We start from the raw sequence: 24,979 nt of genomic DNA on the forward strand, positions 1-24,979 counted from the left end.
GTCAAGGGTGCCCACAGAGCTGTTGCCTTCCTCAGGAACTTCTGCCAGATCAGCTGTCTGCAGTGATAGAAAGAACAAATGAAATGGGTTGAACCAGAAAAATCGAGCGCTGAAGTGAAAAAAGACCACACAAGCACCTTTGGGGAATGCAGTGCTTGGGTGCCATCAGAGCCGAGCAAGTCAGCCTCTTGGGATTTCAGACGGCGTTATACCTGGTGATGCACAACAAATACCTACTTCATAGAGAGCAGTGAAAGCCCAGAGAGAACTCCAGACCTGTCTTACGGTCCGGAGTACAAAAGATTTTTGCTGTATCAAGTGAAGTGGAAGTTAAGGAACAAAGGATTATGTTGAACAATGTGGTTCTGTATAAAATAGAAGGGGCTTGGGGGAACCAGTAGATCCTGCAAGTATATTAAATAGCTATCTACCAAGGAGACTGGACATTGATTAAAACTATTGACTATGAATTTATTAACCCTGAATATATTATTCAGCAAATTAACTGCAATGCAAGAGTGATTTTAATTCTACTAGCATGCTGTGAGAGAAGGAGTTGGAGTGTGAAAGAGTTGAAGTCTCTCTTTAAATATCTGCCCTCGCTTTCTTTCTAAAGTCATCTGGCTGGTATGATCAGGAAAGAATGAAACCCAAATGTTGTTGCTAGCACTACTATGATTTCTTATTTGTACCATATTAATGTCAATCATGATTAGGGACCCATTGTTCTGAGGTGTTGGAAAATGTAGGATGACATAATCTCAAGCCTCAGAAGTACACTCAAGGCACCAGATTCCTTGGTTGGGCAGTCGGCTTCTCCATGTAGAGCATGACAGGAACCAGGAGTTTCTCCAGACAACTCTGTCTAAATCTGACCTTACGGAACTTCAGTTTCTGAACTTTCTGACTTCTTTTGGTTAAAACATCCTCGGTAACCATAAAAAAAATCCCCAAACATTGAATTTGATTCAGGAGCTTGCTCTAATCTGAAAAGCTTCAAATCCTTACATGCTCCTAAGCTTTATTTATTTATGGTTAACAGGATTTAAAGACACATGGAAGGATTTAACTTTGTACCGTGACACTTTACAATTGAACGTACATACAGTTTTGCCCATTGCTTTGCAGATCTTTGCCTGCATTACAGGAAGAAAAGCCAAATGAGGAACATTCACTGCTTTTCTTCAGAGAGCATAAAATCTGAATTGCTTTAGAGATTCTCGTATTTGTGCTTCCTTTCACTGTTGTTGACAACTAAGCTTTTTCAGAAAGTACTTTGATGCGTTTGTTTCCCCTACCTAGCACTTTTCTAGCTACTTCTCCATCCAAGGATACTAATGAACAAGGAGCTTAAAACTAGATTTATGCCACAGGGATCTCGTGGTTATCTTGTTTCCCTTGCTATTTCAAGAGCCTTTTACTTTACTCCCATTATGCCTTGGTTTTAGGCTTGGTCTTTTTGCAGCAGGTCAGGCTTTTCTTGCATCTTGCACAAATGGGTCACCCCTTGATCAAGAGGCATTGCGATAGCAATGCTAACACAGAGTCAGTGCAGGGCATATCTAGGGATTTCTAGTTGCTGAGTTGTGAAAGGGAAGATTGGCTTTGCTGAAACAGTAAGTTCCAACTATTTTTCCACTCATTGCTACAACATGCTTCTCACATTTTATAGGACAGCTTCGTAAGTGCTGATTAGCTTCATATTTTGTTGGGTACTGCTACACAGAGGATGTGCACTGATGGTATCTTCAGTCTATACCTCAACCCATACCTTCTGAAGTAACCTCAGTTACCTTTAATGATTTTTCATTTGAGAGCTACATGACGAATGGTCTAATAGAAATGACAGAGGTACAAAGCTGACTTTGAGAGGTGCTGATCTGTGAAAAAATAGCAAGAACTGGAATCACGTTTACATCACCTCAAGTGACTTTCTATATAAATGTGGGTTGCAAAAGAACATTTTTGAAGGAAGCAGTAGGTAGTAAATCTGGAGCATATGGCCACTTTCTTTTATGGGAAATGCAGAATCCGGGCTGAAAAACTACAGCAAGTGCGTCCACACTGCTCAGTCATGTTAAAAATACTTTGGCTAGGTTCAGATCAAGGTGGTTACCTCTGCTCTGCTCAGAGACATGAACTGCAGTCCTGGAACCTTGTGGCTGTGGAGAAAGGCGTGGGTCCTGGGCTAGTTGCCCATGCTTCTAAGTATCTGCAGCAGGAGCAGCTCTGCTGCTCTAAGCTAAAGCTAGGACACCACCTGAGAGGTGAAGCAGGATCTCAGGTGTCACCATGTCCCTGATTGCCCCTGGTTTGCTGACACGGCAGAATCTTGCATCACTCCCCAGCTCCCACAGCTACATTGCTCCTTCTGCTTTAAGAGGAACAGAGCAGCACAGAGCTCCACAGCCTCATAATTTGGATCAAGGTTGTGTCTGCCCCTGGTTTTTATCCTTGCCTCAATCTACAGGCTTTCACTGACAGAAGTTATGTTTTGTATGCCTGTTTATTAAGTTCTCTGTGCTTCCTATCTTCTGTATGTTGACATGTTATATTCTCTCTCAGCCTCAATACCCTGGAGAAATTCCCATAATGAACTTGTGTTCGTCATTCTACACCCACACTCTACCTAGCTAGACAAGCTGACATAGCATTCATGATTTCTATGTTTGAGTTATCATTCATAATTCAACAGAATGCTTTATTGGTTTAGAAAGCAATAATGATATTTGTAGAACTTCTGTTTTTGAAGTAAATTAAACAACTGAAAGAAAGAACTGTAATCACAATGTGACAGGCGGTGGAGTCACTTTGGGATTTAAAAAAGAATGGAAATTACTAAATTCTCTCTAAGGAACAAACAAGAGTGGATAGAGGGCGTGTCCTTTAAGAACTTCTTTGCAGATTTCACTTAGTTCTTGTTTAAATTTGTCTGTCTTCTTTCCCATTTGACACTAACGGATGTCTGTTTAAAGGCCACCTCTACTCCCTGAGGTTACAGTTCAGCGATGCTAGTGATTTAAGTGCCAGGGAAATGCTCTACCAAACACAAACAGATCTTAGCACAACTTTAAATTAAACATGTAAATATTTGCTCTGAAGCCTGGAGACCAAGCCTCTTTGTGTCTCTGTGCCTGGTGAATTTTATTCTTCAGTGAGTGCAGGAGAGACTGTCAGAGAGCATGGGTCTGATTTTTAGACGTGGCAATTGGCTTTACTGTCCAGTGTATTCAGGCCTGATTTTTTATTTTTTTGCTAAAGGGCAGAGTGGGGAGGATCTCTTGGGAAAAAAAAAAAAAGAAGAAAAAAAGAGAGCCTCAAGTATACGCTAAAGTGTCTGTTTATGAGTGGTGGTGGTGTATCAAACATTCTTTCAACACTATGAATGAGCTTCTGATCTCATAGGTCCCAATACTGTTGAAATAGCCATCTCTGTAAGGAAGGAACTGGTAATTTTAGTGTTGAACTAGGTACGGATTTAGCAAAGACAGGGCTACGGGAACGACTGTTCCATCAATAACAGGCAGGAGGCATCTACTCCAGTATAATTGTTAAATATCTCTGTTCCACTTTTACATAGATACACAAAATCAAAAGAATATAATTTCCTTATTTTTTATCCAATAAAAGATTATTAGTTTAATTTGTATTTTTAGTCATCTAAAAGATACAAAATCCCAAATTTGCAAAAGTAACATGTTTTCTGACCTCATTTGGGAAGCTGAGAGTGAGAGGTTTTTCTTTTTACAGTTTGAAATAAAATCTTTCTGAATCTTTATACAAACTCTTCAAATGAATATCTGCTGCTCCTCCAGAAAAAAGAATTGAAGAAACATGTGGAATACTTACAGAGTTTCTGTTGGGAGAGTCAGACCCACTTCCAGAACTGCCCTTTTTGGTTTTCTGGGCTAATGAAGTCCCAAAGCGCAGAGTTTCATACACAGGGTCAACCTTATTTCCACAGGCTGCAACAGAATGAACAAAACATGCATCGATCCCTTGAAGATATTTCTGGTCATGTTGCTACTCCCCTGGGAGAAACACCTGCCTCTACCAACATGCTGGGATATATGCAGAAAGAGAAATTTAGATTAAATCCATGTAATTCACTTTTTTTTTTTAACTGCCAAAACCAGCAAGTAAATATCCTCAGACAAATAACTTTAAACTGACTGCCTACTTTTGGCTCTCATTTTTCTGTACCGCTAGGCGTGTCTGGTCAGAATCCTGGTGGGGAGAAATATTTTCCAGAATTAGCTCAACTTCTCTATTTCAAAATGTTTCTTTTCGGGTATTATGGTTAGCAAAATCTGGTCTTTTAAGTACTCAGACAATGCATAGACACAGTCAATGAGGAAAAATATGAGGAAAGTAAATAGCGTGGATGAAAAAGGACGGAAACCTAGTAACGTCCATCAAAAGCCAGACCCGTGGCTTGAATGCCTCCCACTGTTTTGATCTCTGGGTCCTTTATCTGGTTCTTCTCAGCTCAGATCTTCACCTCAAAATTCCAGTGTTTCTTTCCTTTCAAGTTCCTACCTGGATCTCAGTTGTTATTATAAACAAGATAATTGCCAAGAGGTTATATGTACGGTGGGGGAGGGGTGGAGGGTTGAGCAAAACGCACAATAAACACACCCTCTCCTCTTCCAATCTTTGAAGTGGTCCTTTCCTGAGATGGCAGAAGGACATCCAGTCACTGAAAGGAGCTGGAGGGCTGCTGAGGGTAAATACCAAGGCTGGAAGTCTGACGCTGCACCTGCAGAGCACTGCCAAAGGGAGACTGTATGGAAAAGCAATCAGAACCTACCAATAGGCATCACTTCTTTGATGCAGCCAAACTGTTCATGAATGAGTAGAGGGGAGCTGTAGTACCGTCGAAATCCCTTTGGCTGGAGGGAGAGAAAGCAAAAAACAAGTGAAGCGCATGGTAACTGTGATTGATGTGGTAGAAATAAAGTCAGCTCTTCGGCCAGTGGCGCAACAGCATGGCGAGACTGGAGATTCACCTCCTGCTCAAGTCTCTGTGAAGTTTAGAGATCAGGGATTTCTTTGATTTTTCTCCTGGAAAAAACCACAATTTCCCATATTTATGTGGAAGGAGGGGCTCATTTTCAGCTCCCCTTTTTGCTCTTGTCTTACACAAAAGCAGCTTTAATTGATTGCAGCTGAATCATCAGGTTCTGGGAAGTTTCCCTCTCCCTTTCTTCTTATGTAATGTGAATTTGCATTGTTTTGCATTTGCTAAACACGCCACGATCCTTCCCCACCCTAACTCCAAATCCTCAGGTTCCCATGTAGGCACTTTTAAAACCCAAGGAATTTACAGCTCTTTCTCTAGGTTTTTCTGAGTTCTGTTGCTGACTGACAGCAGCTTTGGCTGCCATGACATGTTAATAATGGTGCCTTATACCACTCTAAACCCCATCCTTAGAAGGCTAAACATTCCTGTTACCTCTCTATTTACTATCCCAGCCGGCAAATATCTCAGTCAAAAGCCGAGTACCTAAAATGAAGGTGCTAACATCTAAGTCTTTGGAAATGCCTTTCAAGATACTAGAGATTCACAAATGGCATTTCAGATTTCTAGTCTTTGCAGGGCTGTGAGAATTGCCAGCCACAGTGAGAAGCAGAGATGTGATTGTTTCTGTATGCTATCTTCAGTATACAGAAAAGACTAGTTATTTCACTAATAATCTGCAGTGTAGACTGAAAAGGAATGAGGTGAGTGATACATTTGGTTTCTTATAGGAATAAACTCCAAATTCTCCAGCCTCAGTTTGCCCCCAAACCAGATTCAGACAGAACAGGAGCTCATAAAATTCCTGTGACTTTGCTGGACGACTTCTTGCTGTAAATTTGCCCTCCAATTTTCTCTTTTGTAAACTAGTGACTACAAGAGCTGAGGCTGGAAACAAGAAATACGTGAAACAATTAATGTGATTTAATACTTGGCTTTCCAGGGCTTGAAACGAGGTCATTGGGCTCTTCACAGAGCAATCTTTCTATATCAGAATTCCTCACTGGGGCTATGACTATGGTTTAAATGCATAAAGATTTGCCTCAAGTGTACAAACAACAATAGATTTCACTGAAACACTCCTGGAAAGAAAAGACCTTTTCAGCAGAAAGTGGCTTTTCTAGCCTTTTTGAAGTCAATGCTTATATTTTTTCACCATTTAACACAGTGAAACTGTTTGAGTTTAGGTCACATTTGGCAGAGGTGCTTTCAGTTTGCAACAAACCTGAGAACATCTGAAATTTGAAGGTGTATTCAGTATTAAAATGGTAATTTTTCTAAGTTCTTCTTCCAAAAGTAACCAAAATAACCACATTCCTATGAAAGTCATCAAGCTGAGTCAGAATTCTCTCAAACACAGCATCCTGCCTTCGCCAATAATGAGAATCTGCTGCTTAGAAGGGGACCCAGGCACTAAGGTGCTGTGTCCATACAGGTGCAGGTCTCCTCCCAGCCTCTCAGCTGAGAGGTTGCTTCAAGTGCTGTAGTGAAACGCTGTGAAACATCCTTTGGTTTTCTTTTTAAGATGTATTATGGGTTTTTTCCAAGCCCTAACGTCGGGGAAAAAAACCTAAAACATAATGGGAAGGATTTTTCATTTGTTAAACTCCATTGCAATATTCTGATTAATTTATAGCATTCCTTGAGAGATTTACACTACAGCAAGCACAATTTAAATCAAGGGAATTAATACTGTTGTTTAGCTAAATTTGAATTATGTAACTGCATTTGCAAAGCAAACCAGATTTGTGTTTACTTTTTGTTCAGGCTTTTGAGTAGCAGCAATTGCCTAAATTGGTAAACAGTCATGACCCAGCTTTACTTTCTTCCTGCCTCAGTGAAGTGACCTGGTGTCCCTTCTGTTCATGCACCAGTTAAATGCCAGCTGGGAGGGGGTCAGGCACGCAAAATAAAGTGGTTTCAGCACCAGCTGGTGGGCTCCCACCTCTAATTGCAGCCCTGAGCTGCTCACTTACCAGCTTGCCCATGCACCGCTGCTGCCCAATGCTGTCTGCACACCTGTGGTGGATGCTCATCTTGCAAGCCTTGCAGCGCAGGCCATGCTTTGCGTTTGTCCCTGCGGAATGCACGGGGAATTATTTAATTAGACAAAATCGATAGTTTCCATGCATGTAACGAATGACCTGAAAGAACTGACACAGAGGACAGCTACAGTAGACTAAAATATTGACAGCATTCTTCACCTTGCCTAATTTTAAATACATACATATATATTCATACATGCATTTTCTTTACAGGCTCCCCAAGTCCTTTCCTAGGCTATTGCTGCCTTTAGACATATATTGGATTATGCTCTGTTGTATGATAGTCTCATCAGTGATGGCTCTGCCTCATGAATCTCAAGCAAAAAATCCCTTTGAGATTTGGAAAGGGCTTGGGATGAGAACTGAGAGGGCCACTGAAGCAACACTCAGGCTCTGGAGCTGCCCTGGGGAGCCAGGCTGTTCGTGGAAGGCTCAGAGGGCACAAGGGTTCCTTGTACATCCCTGAGTGGGGCGGTGAGGATGCCATGGGTCTGACCTTGCTCTCCATCACTGGCAGTGGAAAAGTTCAGTGCTGCAGGTAGGGGAGCTCCAGGAGAAATTTTTGCCTTGCAGGAGCAGACTTCTCCAACTTGGGCAACAGTAGTTCTGCATTATCTTCAATGTGGACCTACTCTTAAATGACAGAGCCAAGTCTGTTTGCTTCCAGGCAGGAACAGTCACTTCTATTCATACACCCATAAGATTTCCTAAACTATGCAGAAGCGGATACACTGCAGCAACTCTTTTATCCCCACAGGACTGTATAAATGGAATGAGTAAACAACCTGTCAGTTCCTTATCATCTACAGTGAGACCAAGAAACAAGGTAGTAAAAAAACAAACACAAAAAACCCCAAACTCTTGACATTTTAACTGTCCCTCATTAGTCAGACATGATAAGAATATGAGTCAGAAGCATCCTGCATCTGAAAGTACTCCTGCAGCTCTTGGTTATTCAAGTAGTCGATGTCATGTACGTGCTGCTGACTTCATTCAGTGAGATGCTATGTCTGAAAGAAGCACTTCAGGGAAGGGCTCATCAACTCAGCGCCAAAACCTAAACCTTGACAGGACCGCTTTCGGGGAAGAGGTCCCTGAAGTGTCCACTTTCAAGCCAGATAAAGGCAGGCTGGAGGAGCTGGGGGTGGGTGTAATGAGCTAGGCTCAGACACTTCACTCGTGCCCTTCTTGTAGGTCAGTGGACCAACATCCTCTTCTCCTTCCTACTGAGATTGCTGGAGAGATGGAGAGTGAATGGGCTTGAGGGCTCCTATAGTGTGGGGGCAGAGCCTGCTCCCTGCTTGTTGCCTGTCTGGCTCCTCTCATCCGAGCCGATGCACACTCAGGTATGTGCACATATCTAGCCTCATGTCTGGGGTCTTTTTTTCCTAGTAAACACATCCTTCTTGTTTTCTATGTCTTTTATTTTTGTTTTCCTTCTGCACAGTTGCACTTGGATTACTGCACAGGGAGGATTTATTTTTTTCTTTTTTCAGTTATAGTTTCCTTTCAATAACACATGTTCAAACTAATATTGATTTTATGGCTTTGCACTTTCATTATTGATGATGAAATGCTGAATCACCCTTATTGATGGTCAACAACTGACACAGTGAGAAAATAGGATTTTCTCCATGTTTTTTTTTATTATGTTTATAGGGTGGATTGGAAAAAAGGGAAATTACATCATACTTTGCCTATACAACACATTTCATATCAGTGCTTACACTGGGTCTAATTTTCCTCTCACGCTTCTCTGTACTGGCATAACTCTTACCTGCTTTAACAGGTTACTTCAGAGATTCAACTGAAAAGGCAGTCAGTCTCAGATTTTAGCATTAATGTTACAAGGTGGATACTGGTCCTTGTATGTTACAGCCAGGTGATCACAGAAGACACACGTTTGCCAATATAACCACACATCCAAATGACATGCAAAATGAATGCAAAATTATCTGGGCTACTTCCCAAAATCAAACCCCAACTTACTCCAGAAAAAAATCTGTGGTTATGTGAAAGTAAGAAAGACAATAAATTAAAAGAGCAACACTGTATTTCTATTGTTGAATGCCATTTTTTAACCTGTGGGTAGGTAAGCAGGGGCTTCAAAGAGAGAAAAAGTATTGCAGTCACACACTTGAGTCTACAAGAAGTCTTTGTAAATCAAAATGAAATTCCTTTTAACTACCAAAAGCTTCAATCTTGAATTAATTGTAAATTCTAACTCCTTAGTTTACTGTGGGACTAGGCAGCTTGGAAATAATTTGCATGTATCTCCCCACCTCCCACTGTGGAATAAATAAAAGGCTTAAAGAAGAATTTATTCTGTGTTTACACTTAACTACCATACCTCAAGGTCTGGAAGTAACATGTCTACAAGACAGATTTTCTTTCTTTCCCTCAGGATAATTCTTTCTTCTTCTGTTTCTCCATCACACTAAATCAAACCCCCTCAGAGAATCATGGCTAAGCTATTTCAAAACTGCCTGCCTGAGATTAGAGAACTACACATTGGCAAAGTATCTGACCCAGAAGTTCCTGCGATTCAGAACTGAGGCATGGTCATAGCTCACTTTATAGAGAAGAGCAGATCCATATAGGGTGTAAATATAAACGAGATCAGGATTTGACCATTACAACAGTTTTTGACCTCCCATGTAAACAAGCTTGCTGACTTTGCGGTTGTCTGAATGAAGCTGGTCTTGGAAGGCACCCTGCTAGTTTGAAACAGGCAAAAAGCAGGCAGAACATGGATCTTGCAAACAAGTTATACAAACCTGAGTGAGTATGGTGAGAGCCCTACAGTCATGCCGGTGTAAGAGAGGCAGCTCATTATGCCTAAAGTAGTGGCACAGGATACAACAATGTGTTGAAATATTATTTGCCAATAAATTACCCCAGACAGCATAAGAAAGCTAGGAATTTGGTCTGATCATAGAGTAGAAAACAGGCAGTATTAATGACTAAAAGCGAAGAAAGGTGATGACAATTAATAACAATAATAATACGACACCACCACAATAGGGCAGACTATTTGAGGGGAATTTTTATAATTTCACTTATCTGCCACAGGGTACCAGAGCTTGTCTGAAGTTGAAGGCCTCTCTGTGTTGTGCTTATTCCCACTGGCTTAATCTTCCTGTAGACTGAAGCATGAGGAAGGGGAAGAGTAAGGAAAGAGTTCCCATTTGGGCATGGGGAAGGGGAAGAGTAAGGAAAGAGTTCCCATTTGGGATAGTCACAGTGGAATGGGCAGTGTTCCTGCAGAAGTGGTGAAGCCTGGGATAACAAACCACTCTTCTCAGGGACTTCTGCTGAACGTTCTCTGAGGACCTGCAAGTCTGACCAACACTCTCTTGTTCACTTCCTGCCCCCTCCCTAAATAGCTGACTGCCTGATTGCAGCCTAACTTTTATTCCCATTAGCTGATATTCCCCTATGCCAACTTTAAAGCACAGCTGGAAGCTATCAGTGTAAAGTACTCACTGAAATGTTGTAGCCTGACTGGAATAATTGCAATTTGTGGTGGAAATAGAGGAACTATTAGCAATATTAGCAATTAAGCTAAACGTGGAGATGCTCTAACTACGTTTTTTTCTCTGGTTTTTATTCAATGGGGGAGTAGACTAACAGCTTTAACGGACTGTCTGTTATCACCTTCCCACCCTCTTCTGTGAAGACTCTCACGAAGTTTACTTAATCAGATTGTTAAATCCTGAGCATGCCAGAACAGAGGTTCTGCTCAGTCACTTTTTGATTGCAAGCTTGGGATGCGATTGCACTATTTTATTATGTCAATATTTATTACTTCGCTCACCAATCAAGGTGGACAGCGTTCAGTGAATGGGCAGCTCTGAGGGTTTAGAACTGAAAGTACGGGTTATGTTCAGCTGACTCACAGTGCCCATAAACAAAACTGTCAATGTAGTAATGAAATTCATATAGGAAAAAACTCCACTCAAACATACATTTGCACATGTCCTCTGTGTCCTGTGTATTAGAGTATCAACTAATTATCTCACTGTTTGTAAAGCTGGTACTCCTTCTGCAAATGAAAAAACCTAAACTGACATAAGAAAGTGTCTCGTTGGAAGCAAATGAGGAAATTTTGTTTCAAGATAATCGAGTAGCAATTAAATAAATTTACAAATGAGGTTTTGCCACAGTAATTTTCTTCAGATACCAGCTAATGCACCCAGACACCTGGCACTGGAAGGACACTGTTTTGAGAAAGAGGTCATGTTTAATAACGCCTTGCTAGAAATACTCTACAACTGTGTCAGCTCCCATTTGAGTATCTAAAGCCATAGTTACGTTTTCCAGAACAGCCATGGAAAATTGAATCTTAAACTGTTCTGATAATCTGACCTTAAATACTACTAAAAGGACACAGTGCATAACCATTGTAAACCCAAGCCTTTTTTGGAGGAAGCCTAAATGAAAACAGAACACCTCAATATAGGCAAACAGAAAGATTTGGAGGCAGAAAGAATCCGAGGAGGAAGGGCAGAATTTGATTTCAAGTCTACGTCTGCCTCTCCTATAAAAGTAATTTACTAATGACCCTGCATTTCAGGAAAGTGACATTTATCCTAAGCAAGGCAAATAAGAATTATGTTTGTCACACAGGTGAAGGGAACCTTTATCATCCCCTCGGCCAGCCCAGCTGTGGCCGCAGCGCTGTTGGCTGATTCTTTCAGACTGTTGTTTCAAGGCCCAACATAAGATTAGTAGCTGGAGAAGGAGAATGAGCACTACAGCCTGGAGAAATTTGAAAGAAAACTGCAAATGCTGGTAATGACGTGATGTTACATTGACTGTGTAGAGATAACTATATTAGGCACTTACGTTAAAGCAAAAGAAAAAGAGAAGATAAAAAGATTCAGGTCTATAAAAGAGAGAAAAAGAAAGGAAAGAAACACAGAAAGACTGTCACCTCCAGCTAATCCAGCTATGACCCAACCACTATTTTTTATCGTTCCAGCTGAGAGGAACGTGGCAGTCAGAAATTGTTTTGATTTAAAACTTTTATAAATAAATACATTTAAAATTACATATTTTCCATGGAACTTCAACTTCTGCTGTGGGAGGCTGATAAAAATAATGAATGTCTTGCCCCTTTCTCCCAAACTGCATTTGCAATTGTCACGAGAAAGCTGTCTCCATGCCAAAATTTATGGGAAATGAGGAATTTTAAACAAGCTGGGCCAATGTTGTAACAGTGAAGGGTTTAGGATGTCACCTTAGAAGGAGAAAGAAAAGTCCCTGAAATGGCACTGGTGCCCCTACAGTCATCTCTAACCTTCAACCTCCTCTCCCGCCCCCTTCTTCATCTTTAATTAATCGTTTTTGCACAAAAGCTCCGATGCTGAAAGGGAAACTATTTTTAAAAATTCCTCTATGGCTATTTCCCGTCCCAGCAACTGCCTGCTGCTAGACAAATGCTCACCCTCCTCCTTCCCCTGCTCTGCTTGAGCCGAGAGCTGTGGGTAGAGCAGAGAATAACATTTTCTATGCATGACATCGGCACCTTTGAAGTTAAAAATCTAGAACCTAAGTCCCCCAAATAATTAGGCTGATAAGTATAAGCTGGGAATCCACCTTTGCTTGCCTTTCAGCCTCCTGCCACCTTGGGAATTGCCCTCCTTCTCCACCCTAATACCTAGCACCTGCCTGCTTCCTTTTATTAACTGATGCTGGTGCCCCAACGTGAAGAGGACAGATGCACATACCCTCAGCTGGTCATCAGCACTTCCCACGGCTAAACATAGGAGTGAACGGATCATTCAAAAAAGAAGCAATAAAGAGGGGACACAATTTTGTGGTGTGCTGATTATTGTTCCTAACTAACTCACAGATAAATGTATTGTAGTAGCTCTTGGCATTGTCATTTTGATAATTTGCAAGGAGAAGAAATGGCACTTTATGGATAACTGTTCTCTTTTGGCCTAACTAGATAAGTCTACACTCATTTGAACACTGTGGGAAAGACATCCTGCTATACAAATGACACATGTTTAGGATGAAAAAGTTTGAAACACACAGAGAAAACAGGCAAAAATCTTATTTAGGTAATTTCTCATGAATAATAGCAAAGGTTTTACTTTTTAGTAAGGGTTTTTTTGTGGGTTTGTTTGTGGGTTTGTTTGTTTGTTTTGTTTGTTGTTGTTTTTTTTTTTTACAGTTAAATCTGGCAGCTCCAAATGTGCAGAACTGTGAGTAAATTAAATAAGTAGCTTCTACAACACATAGGAGGTAGAGGAGAAACCTCTCCATCTGGGACCAAGCTGCCAAGATCTTGACCAGATCTCTTGACTTGTTGGAGTGTCTCATTCCCCTGAATCCACCTCGTGTCAGTCTGAATGAAACAGGGTGTGGGAAGAAGCTGGGAGTTGCAGATTTATGTTCTGTAGAATAGGACATGCTACTCAACTATGGTACCTGTCCCACCAAATTAATAAATTTTACATGACACGTTACCGAGAGGTGGGGATCTGTTTGAGTACCTAGTCCACCCAATTTCCCCAACAATATCCAATGTTTAAATAGCAAAGAAAGCTGCCTTGCATGTAGGCAGGCTACAAAACAGTGCATAAAATTAGAACCGACTTCCTAGTGACATAGTTTTCTTTAGAAATGGCACACTGAGAAAAAAACTGAGACAGTAATAGGCAGGTTTTTCTTCAAGGCTATTACAGAGATGAAAAATATCCCTGTTAAAATAGAGTCCTTTCTAACTTCATGATTTTAAAATCATACATATCAGCAAGAGGAAACACCTTTATTCTTCTTGAAAATCAACTCTGTAACTCCTTGACAAAGAATTTCCAATGGTGCCAGACGTTTTATTCAGTGGCTCAAGAACAATGAGTCTTACTTATAACGCAGATAGATCTTTCCTGTCTTCCAGTGCAAAAGTGATTCTCATTCTTGGTGTCTGGTGATCAAAGAGGATGAAACTCATTGCCACGTGCTGAAAAATTTGGCCACAAGAGGTTTTTTTTTGCAATGCACTTTTCACATATTTAGCAGCTTTGCTGTAAATGTCTGAAAGGAAATATCCACCTCCACATGTCTTAAAATATCATCTCAGGTTTTTGATAATCTAATGTTAATTAAGATGCTGGAACACCATTATAAATAAACTAACAGCTAACCATTCCCTAAAGAAAAATGCCAGTTCCCTAAATAACAAACATGACAAATGATATCTAATGTCCTTTGCTCTAAACAAACTATTGCTGTTATCTCAATACCTATTTTTCTAGACAATTTGTATAGATTTCCGAGCCTGTGCTGGTTTGCTTTGCTGAGAAGAAAATAACTCAGAGAAGATAGGCATAGACTTGCCTAAATGAGGTGATACTGAAATGCACCAGAGGTGATGATGGTACCAGATCTGAACAGGACAAGGGAATATGGAGAAATCAAACCTGGTGTGGTGTCCCAAAGGAGGACAAACAGAGATCAACAGCTCATCTTGATTTCAATAAACAGCTATTTCAGTAACTCTTCTTGAGATGAAGAAAGTCAGAAAGTCAGATTCCGAACAAGACTGCCATGTTGTCAGGCTCAGGTTACTTGTACCCTTGTTCTTATACGTGTTGAAATGAAAAGCCATTCAGTTACTGCATTTTTGTGTGTTTTGAGACACTTTGGAAGAGCAGTTGAATTTTGTAGGGCCACTTATTTATGACAAAAATTTGTTCTTTCAAGGGCCTTGTACCACCACAGCAGAGTTGGAAGAGAGAAAAACAAGATCTGAAAAAAAAGGATGCTGCAAAATGAAGAGCATGGCCCTGGGTTTGCTGAAAATGTGGGAAAAAGTTACAGAACAAAAGAACAGTCTGCCCTCAAAAGGATTTAATATCCTATTTGGTCTGCTAATGGATTTTTTAACGTTGCCTGTTGCTTACAGACCTCCATCATCAATGGGCTTGAAATGAGAGGATGCTACACGCCAGAAGATTAGGAAATCAATTAGGATTATAAAAGGTTTAGTTAAAAAAAAAAAACAAACAAAAAAACAACCAACCAACAAAATCCCCAAACTGATACGTAGATAGCCAGTTACTCTCTGGCCTTCTGTGTTTCAACCTTACTGAGATTTTTGGTTCTTTCCTCCCATAGAAAAACTGTTCCCTCACACTGATGCTTGCTTTTAGTGACAAGGTGTTGCTTCTCTACAGAATTTTACAATCACATTTTATAACAAAGTATTTCAGTTCCTTTTCCACAGCAGTTTTGAAAACAAAATATGAAATCGTAAATGTGGGAAAAAAAATGAAATGAAGCTCTTCCACTCAAGCACAAATTATTTTAAATTTCTTTTTTCCATAAACAGTTACAGATTTCAGTGAAATCAAGTTGGGCAGAAAACCACTTGTGTTTATTACTGTCTTTTGCTCAAAAAGGCAATCTCAGCCTTCACTGTCACAACCTGAGAGAATTTAGTACTTGATACATAGCAGTGCTGGCCTAAAGCACACCTACAAGTACACTTTCATGTGGCATCAATTATTGTTTAAATGAATTAAAAAAAATTTTATCAAATGGTCATACAGAAGTTTCTGCAGCTCAGCAATGCAAAAAGAGTATTGTGTGCCTGAGAGTCTATCTCGGGAGAAAAAAGATACATTAACTTGAATTTTTCCTTTATTTCTAAATATTTAAATCATTAAACAACAAAAAAAAATCAAAAAACTGCTTTCTAAGATTTTTGTCTATCAACAGGAGTAACTCAATGCATCACTCATAAGCTGTTCATGGTTTAGAAAGTATTTGCATTATCTCACCTACATGTGGTTTGCACCAGCATGACTACGTGGTTTGTTGTATAAAAGCCTTAATTACCTTTGACCATAATTATGTTAGTATTATCAGAGATAAGAAAACCCACAGGGGTACCAGTAGGCATGGTGGCTACAGCTGCCTGGCCTGTACAATGATATATAATCTATAACAAAAAGCAAAATCCGTCCAATAACCTTTTTTTAAGCAAAATTATTTCCAGGGCAACAGACGCTGGTGGTGAGAAGTCACTGTAGGCATGATTTAGAAGAGGGAGGAGGTAAGAAAACAGCAGAGCAGGGCATCGGAGAGCACAGGCACATAGCTGGATCTCACTAACAGAGAGCTACGTCATTACATATATTGGGATTTAGGAGCTCTCACAGAAAAAAGCCCACAAACTGAGGGGTTTGGACTAGATGAACTTCTGAGGTCCCTTCCAACCCCTGACATTCCGTGATTCTGTGAAATTGTGAACACAAGCAGCCAGTATATAACTCTGGGTTTGTCCATGGAGGAATGTCTGAAAATGAACTGCTGAACTCTCAGACTACTACTCGCAAGCTGGAACCAGTATGGGCTGCTTAGAAGTTTTGAGAACACTTTGACTAAATAGAACTGATGCATCCCAACACCTGCAATTAATAAAGAGACAGGAGACCAACCCACTAATTAAGAGACTGTCCTTACGCACCTACATTTCTTAAACTGCAGGAACTGGGAGATTGGTACTAGATCTTTCTGGAAACGAAGAGATGGGGTCAGGAAAGGGAAAGGATACATACGCATACAGCATCCTTCAGCATGTAAGGTAAGCTTATGTAAAAGAGGAAAAACTCTATAGATTATGTATACCTGGAAAATTAAAATTTAGGCAGTTTGGAGAAGATAATTGCTCGAGTCCTATTTACTTGCATTCGTATTACCAAAGCTGAAAGAGCACTCAGTGGTCCTTGTGAGCCACAGGGATCCTTCCTCCCTGAGACATCCTTCTATATTAGGGACAAGAATGAGCAGCTGTGGGGAGGCATTTTACTCTACATGATGGCAATGCTCTATTTCTTGCAAAAGCATTTCTGCTAATTGCCTCATTTTATGGCTTCTGCAACTCATAGTAAAGGTGAAGCTCCTAATAATTTTCCTTCTAGATGATGTTTTTGTCAGTTACGTGGCAATGTAATTATCCACATAACAGTGATACTCTAGTACATAAAAATTCTAAGTAGAAAAATAATGTTTTTACAAGGTCAGCTTCAAAGAAGATGCATTTAATTTGCTTATCTGAAAACACATGACATCTCATAGGAGCTCAAGGAAACTACAAAGCAGGACATAAAAAGAAATCTTGCATTTTGCTTCATCCTTAGGTCTTTAACAAACCTTAAGTTCTTCACTAATCATCTTGGTTAACATCACATAAAAATACTTACTGTAGATGTGCTGGAAATTTTTACTGTTTTCTGTCTAATTAGGCAGCAAATGTTGGTCAACATTTTTAAAGTCTCTTCTCACTGAGGATTAGCTGCAGTTTCATATTAATAGCAATTTCCACCAAATTACAGTGAGCTTGAAAATTATCTAGTAACAAATGTTAAACATGCTCGATGCTGTTCAAGGACAAATTAGAATTTAAAATATATTTCCACCCTCTTTTCTCAGCAAAGCAGTTCCTGATTATCCAATTTACTGATAACATTCTTGCCTCATCTCAGAGGAGGAATCCCTCCCAGAGGATAAACAGACTAAATATTGCTTTTCAATATTTGCTTTAAAGTGTGTTTAACTCTTTACTACCAAAGAAAAATATTAATTTGATACCGTGAATATGTGTGGCCCTCTGTAGCTACTTTACAGATGTGGGGCTGTATGAATTAGATTTTTTTCTCATGCTTATTAAAAGTAGGAGACATATAGAAGGAGCACAACTATATTGTGTATAACATATGCATTTCTACCTCTTTCCAGTTGTTCATCCACACTTTATGTATTTAATAGACAAACTATCAACTTGCTGAAAATTTTGCAGAGTCCAAATGATATTATCCATAAGTGTAGACAAGTCCATAAGCTTACTGCACACCACATTTTTTATTAATACAGTACTTAACTTTGTATTTCCAGAGGCTTTTGTTTAGCTCTTCTTGCAGGGTTCCTCTCAAAAGTGGGAAGGTCTAGGTTTATGGAGAGTTATTAACTCGAGAAATAAATCAGAGGAGAAAGCAGGTTCAACTTCAAACACACGTGTTAAAAACTTTGGTTTGCATCAATTTTTTTCCAGATGCGCGTTAAAAAATATAACACTTTTGTTTGCCCCATAGCCCAGTACAGCAGGTCAGAGAGAACTGTAGTAATTCTTGTTCACATTGATTCTCAAAAGTACTTTAAGATTACATGCTCAGAGCCATTCAGCATCAATTGGAGTGAGAACATAAGCCTCCTAAATACAGAAGCAGATTTAGCAGAGCAAAAGAGGAGGGAGAGACAGGGACTTTAGGCCATTTAATAACATATGGGAAGGCACCTGGTACCAGTAACAAGGTTACACAACTGCCTCTTTTCCACACAATCAAAACCAAAGGAAGCTGGATTCAGCTGCTTTTGGAAACCTTTCTCCACAGGGAAAAATCTTTGCCCTCTTGCAGTAGTGATAAACAAAATTCACACACACTATTTTATACCATAATAGTTTATAATCTAGAAAATCGATCTGGGAAGGCTCCGCTGTGACTGCACAAGCCCATTGGAGAGATGGATATGAAGTTGCCTCCATCAGCTGCTCCAAGTGCATCTCCTTCTCAGTGGCAGTTCTTTACCCTTCTCTGCAGGGAACAACTCTCATGCTGATGCCCTGGTAACCTGACTCTCTTCCCCCCAATGTCATCTGGGTTGGAAGATGCTAGAGAGACTGGGAAGAGTGGAGGGCAGGGTGAACACTGAAAGAATAACATGATTATTTTTCCTTTATCCCATAGAAAAGCCTCAGTAAATAAAAAATAAAATAAATGCATTTTTATAAGACCTCTGAAGGAGTCCTCCAAACTACCATAGCCTTGGAAACACAGCTTCAGTTACAATCATACTTCCCAGGAGTGCTTCTACTTTGGCTGCCAAGCAGTGGCAGTCAGCCTGTGGCCATTTATCCCATCCTTGTCTACCTGGATACTGCTGAATAAAAGCAGGCTTGGATCAACCTGGAATGCCTACTTAATGGAGTGAGGCAGCAAACTTAAAAAAACTGTCAAGAATGATCTTCAGGAGGGAGCTGATCAGAGTGGAGACAGAAAGCACTGTATCATAGTTCCCATGAAATTTTGCTATACTCAGACGTCCATACAAATCACAGTTATATAAACACTTCCTCAAACTCTGGATTTTTTTTCCACTACTTATTAGTTGCAGTTTCTGATAGTCTAAGAGAAGAGGTTTAGAAGAGGTTTAGATGTAGCAACTAACAGAAAAGGGGGACTGTATCTCCAGTTTAGATCTCTCTCCTTCCTTCCTGCATTTGAAAAGCTGGGCCAATTTATCAACTCTGAGCCTGGCTTTATGGAGGATGTCACATTACAGCTTTGGACATAAAAGAAGTTGAAAATTCTAATAGCCACAGCAGCATCGTGAAATAAAGAAATACAGGCTGCTTTTAAAAGATGTGACCAGAAAAGGACTTTTCCATGTCCCTTCATCGGTTGTTTTAAACTCTGAAAGAAGATGCAGCAGTAGGAGTGAGTCAATATTGAAGGGATAGCACAATTTCACTGCTGACTACTGTTGTTTAGTAGACTGGAAGTAAATCATGCCAGAGGGTTATTATGGTTTTAACTTTTTGCTTGCTTGCTTGTTTTCTACAGATTTCTCTGCCTGGAATCTAGTTAGTTACCTGATAAGGCAGCTATCAACAATTTACCTCCAGAGTTGCAAAGTTCTGGAGAATCTGCAGCCAGACCACAAACAAATTGGTCAAACCACCTATTTGTTTCCACACCCCCTCCCTCCCGAGATAACTACAAATACATATGCATCAGTTACCAAAGCAATGCCACGATCAAGATAGACCTGTTTTAAACCACTATTTGACATTACAGACCATAATTTTGTTTGGTCTTTCTGGACGTTTGTGGCCCTCTAACACATCTCTCCAGGCACAGATAGCCCAACAAGGATGTCTATAAAACAGATGGTTGGTCAAAGTTCTGTGTCAGAGCTAAGGTTGAGCATGGAATGAAACTGCTAAGTACACTTTTGAAACAAAAAGAATTGTTGTTATAAATGAGCAGCTATTTCTGTTAAAAGACAGCTTTAAAGGATTGACTTTAAAATCAGCTATTTTTAAAAGCAAATGGCTTTCCTTTTTGCTACACTACTTATATACTTACTTAGATGGGAATACATTAATTGCATGTAATATGCTTGGAACGTGTGGAAAACAGCATTTTTTCCATGTGAGTCAGCACAGGAAATGAGCTGCAAATGAGTAAAATGTTGAGAAGTCTACAGATGGAGGGGTTTGTTGTTGATTTTGGGTTGGTTTTTTTTAAATACAGTGTTTTCAAGAGTAGAGTACTGACATCATGTTTTCTTCAAGAGTTTTCTTCTATCACAGAGATGGCTGATGACACACCAGAGACAGAAGAAGAGCAAGAACTTGCTTCTGATCAGCATATATTAAGACTCTAATCTGAAGCAACAACAATTTAAGTTTTTCTCTTTTCTGGTGGCACGCGTTTTTGCCTGCCCTTACCAGATAACGCCAAAGCCTTCAGCATTCTTGCTAAACACAGAAAATGGTAGATAGCACAAAGCAAACTCGGAGGTGTTCTGATTGGATTTTCTTCTCACAGCGATGTAAAATAAATAAACCAGGACCTTCTAAATAACAATCTAGTGATATATTCCACAAGATACTTTGAGTTTCAAAGTTTGCCCCTGCCAGGGTTAGATATTAAAATAGTAATAAAAACCACTAGTAAGAACAGCAAATGAAGGGGTTTCTGAGGGTTGTACTGTGAGAGGATGTTCGTGAGTGGGTATATTTAGAAAAATATGTAACCCACCATGGAGTTGAAACCTCAGTCCTAAACTAGCCAAAACTTGGAGCTCCCAGCAGCAGAAGAGTAAGCGGCAGAAAGGAGTACAAACCTCTCCAACATATTATTGATTTGCTCTGAAATTACATGAGGTATCATTGTTGAATTCAGTATTAGAACTGATGATTGTATTGGAGTATTTGGTGGTGCAAGAAGGCTCCATTAATGTAAAATAGATCCTCCATGCACTCCTCAGAGCTCCTTTTAATAGGACATTATCTCCTTACTTCATCTGGCAGAAAACTACTGCTTTTATATTATATTTTCTTTCTGTTTACTGAGGTGGAACCTTAGCCCCAGTCTAGTACAGTTCACAGAAATGCTTTGGTTCCTGTCTTTAATGTGAGGCACGTAGCACACTATTAATATTGTTTTTTTTCTTTTTGAAACCAAACCAGTAAACAAAGCTTCTTTTGAATATGTTGTACTGCACTCTCAGATGCATGAAGGGCATTTGAATAGGTTCACATTATACTGATCCTAGCAAACATCTTCCTCTGAATGCTGAAACCAATTACATGTATTTGGCCTTTATCTCTTGACTGTACTTCTGTCAAATGAACAAACAGGCGCACGTGCTGCATCCCAGAGGCACCATTTGGCTCATATCACATAATGATCAAGGAGATATGATGCAAGTACTTTTTTTTTTTTTGAAGATAACATTCCATGTTCCTTTGCTTCAATTTTGCTGTGAAAAGAGCAGCCCAGGGAGCCTGCTGCCTCTTTTCCGAGCATCCTGTTTGCTCTGAAGCTACAGTCAGACTTACACTGAAACCACGGCGAGACCGAAGTGCATACTGCGCGTTCACTCCATGCACGGTTCATCCTGCTGCCCTGTACCAAACAGAGCTGTTCCGTTCATAGATCAGAGCGCCATTTAAGGTGAACCTGGAATCATTCTTGGTAGCAAAATTGAAACCATCTAAAGTCAAGACAGGATTTTCTTGGACTCTTTCCTCCAGTCTTCAAAACACGTATCTGTCTTTGCCTTTATTCTCATCAATAAGGAATTTAAAGCCGTAGGCTCATTACTCTCAAATGTCACTGCTCATGGAGGGGAAAAAAAAAAAAAAGGCAAAAAAAAGCAAATAGAGAGAACAAATGTGCTCCATGTTGCAAGTGTAAATTCAGAGTCCCTGCACAGAAGTGAATTTGCTTTTGGGAGCAGGCTTGACGTGATTTCCTGAGATGCTGCCTGTTTTGCTTCACAATCTCCACAACCAACAGCTGCACAGCTTACATGTATTAATTGAGCTTCAAACAGTAACATCCAGATCTCTCATGCTGCTTAAAATACAATAGAGCAATACCAGACACGACTGCAGTAAGGATCAAAGAGAGAGGATTACAGGAATAGAGTAGACTTCTGTCTATAAGAATCAAGACATCTAGACTCTAAAGCATTATAAGGTAAAACTCTTAACATCTTTTCTGCCATAGCTCCAAGCAAAGATGTGCTGGAAGAGGTCAAAGAAATTCACCCGACAGCCTGCTGCCAGACAAAAGAGGTCACATTAGCTCCTTCAGTAATTATGAGTGGCTTTTTTCTCTAATGAAGTGGCTAAAAACAAGAAAAGGGAAGCCCTTGGAGGGTAGAGAAGAGCAGAAAGTGTTCAGAAGGCAGGTAGGGTTAAAGCTGATGTTTTGAAACTTACAGCTGTGCTTCAGGACTTTCCAAATCCAGGCAGCACACAGATTGCCCAGCAAAGGAGAAGGGCACGGATGTTTATAAGCTGGATTTACTCCCTGCAAAGTTTGCTGCCAGTAATAATCCATCTTGAGCAGCAGTGTTTTGAAACAGTATTGCTGAGTCATGGAGATTGGTGATGATGCTACTCTCCATACAACTTCATGAGAAGCTGCCAGAAATACAAAGGACTTGTATTTGCAGTATATATTTGCAAAACTAAGTTTTGATACAATGTCCATCTGCATTACAGAAGGAAGCAAGTTCTGGGCCTGCTTCCATACAAGAAGTTACTTCAACTAACTGCCTATCTTCCAGACTTCCTTTCAATCACTGGACTATGAACATCCCTGATGTTGATGCTTTACTACTCCTCCCTTTGACTTGTTCTACCACTTAATGTAGAAAAAACTTTTGAAAGCGAAAAAAATAAAAAAACAAAAATCTAGGAGGAGGACGCAGGCATGGTCACCACAGTGACTCTGAAGTGAGGCAGAATCAAGGAGTAAGAGACTAAGTTACTGCTGTGGAAAAGAGGGAGGATAGGAGACAAATTTGCAAAACAGGTTTCTGCTGTGACATACAACACAATTTGTGCTTGGTGCTCAGTATAACGTGAACAAGAGAAGAATTTTACTCCAGCTGAAACCCTCACTTGTAATTTGTGATACCGGTATGTGTCTACAAGGCAAGAGATCTGACACAAAATATAGAACATGTATTAACCTGTAACAGTTGTAAGTCCAGATCTTTTATTGCATGAATATTCTCAAGGAGACATCAGGGCTCACATAAGTTATGGAAAGGTCATCCTGCAAGTTTTACCATCGACACACATACAGCTTTAAAAAAATAATTTCTTACCAACAATCATATGGTTGCAGACATCACAGAAAGTAGGTTTTTTGAAGATGTGCTCCTGGAAGATGTGAGCCTTGCTGTTTTCTGGCAGCTGCTGGCCTCTGGTTGGGGAGGATGCTTGGCTCTCTGAGCTGGGGAGCTGCCCGGTGCTTGTGCTCACCTCAGGCATCAAGTCCACCTGCAGTTTCACATCGCTATTAGTCCTCTGGAAGAAATTATCTGCACTTTTACTCCGCAAGCTTTTGGTCTTGAAGGAGAGCGATCGCTTCAGTTTCTGCAGCTGCAACAAATAAGCCAGTAACAATTATTGCCTTTTTATTGCCTCTTCAACAGCAAGGCAAAGCATCTGGCGTTGGGTTGCGCTGTTGACAAGTGAACCTGGGAGCCACTGGCAGATCTCAAACCACCTGGACAATAACATTGACTTTAGAATCTGACCAACAGTTTCAGAGTAAAGAAAACAGATCCCAGACAGAAAATAAACTACTTCACATGTTTTCTGATAGATAAGAAACTCCATAGCCCTAATGAATGCTTCAGTTGGTCTTTTCTTTCAGGTGTGACAGCAAAGAGGTACCACAGAGAGTTGCAGACATTGGAGACATTGCAGACATTGGCTTTGTTAAATGCTAGTACAAAAGGAGTGAATTCAGTAAATATATTTGATACACTTACTTTTCTTGAATTTGGCAGAAACAGAGATTTTATGCAATTTTGATTGGGAAATTCTTGATTTATTTTATTAAAGGAAAGAAGGCTAAGGAGCAGAAACAGTATAATTAACTAGCCAACTGATAGTTAATGCATTAATTAATTAATACTGGTAAACAAACATTCACATATATTCTTGCATATTGTAATTTGTATTGATTTCAGACTGTTAAGCCCTACAGTAAGGCATGAACTTAAATGTAACTCAAACAGTTTACCTGTAAACTGTCTTGTACCTTATCAGAGCTTTTCTCATCTTGACCCTCCTATTTTAATAAAAGGCTGAAGTGTCTAGATGGGGCACAGAAGCTATGAGGGTTTCAGCTACCCAAATTTGTGGGTTTATCTAGTCCAGTGGCCCACAAGTAGAGCCCGGGTAAAAGGAAAGCCAATTCACTTAACGTTTGCTACCTCTGAAATGCAATGTATATGTATCACCTTTCACAAAGCATTACTCCAATGACAGAAAAATCATTTCAATCGCTACGGCAATGACTGTGATGTAACAACTGAGATTTTCCATGCCACTCAGGCTGTCTGTGGTAGCCAGCAGGAGTGGTTTATATCAGAAACTATTTATGTTAGAAACAATGGTGATTGAGAATCGTAACTCACACTAATATAGAGGGAAGGAGTTCACATACTTTCCCAGAAAAACATGGCACCAGTCTGTCATACTGACTTAGTGGCCTCAGAGAGCTCACTCTCCCTAGATTCTATCCTGAGCAGTTTCTGAAGCTTTCAGCTGTAGTCTAAGTCATGAACCAGCTGAGCCCAA

General features: G+C 40.1%; 1 protein-coding gene across 1 annotated transcript in view; it reads right to left on the bottom strand.

Annotated features, from left to right (window-relative positions):
- STAC (SH3 and cysteine rich domain) overlaps positions 1 to 24,979 on the bottom strand; it is a gene marked incomplete at its 3' end in the record, with an annotated part of 45,679 nt that overhangs the window by 54 nt on the left and 20,646 nt on the right. The window contains exons 2-6 of the mRNA XM_009866958.1: positions 23,494 to 23,770; positions 6,997 to 7,097; positions 4,811 to 4,892; positions 3,850 to 3,965; positions 11 to 57 (exon numbers count right to left, since the gene is read on the bottom strand). Of these exons, the coding sequence (XP_009865260.1) occupies positions 11 to 57; positions 3,850 to 3,965; positions 4,811 to 4,892; positions 6,997 to 7,097; positions 23,494 to 23,770 (623 nt within the window). The remainder of the gene's footprint in view (positions 1 to 10; positions 58 to 3,849; positions 3,966 to 4,810; positions 4,893 to 6,996; positions 7,098 to 23,493; positions 23,771 to 24,979) is intronic.

The sequence above is a fragment of the Apaloderma vittatum genome, unplaced genomic scaffold (genome assembly GCF_000703405.1).
Source record: "Apaloderma vittatum isolate BGI_N311 unplaced genomic scaffold, ASM70340v1 scaffold883, whole genome shotgun sequence".
Lineage (NCBI taxonomy): Eukaryota > Metazoa > Chordata > Aves > Trogoniformes > Trogonidae > Apaloderma > Apaloderma vittatum.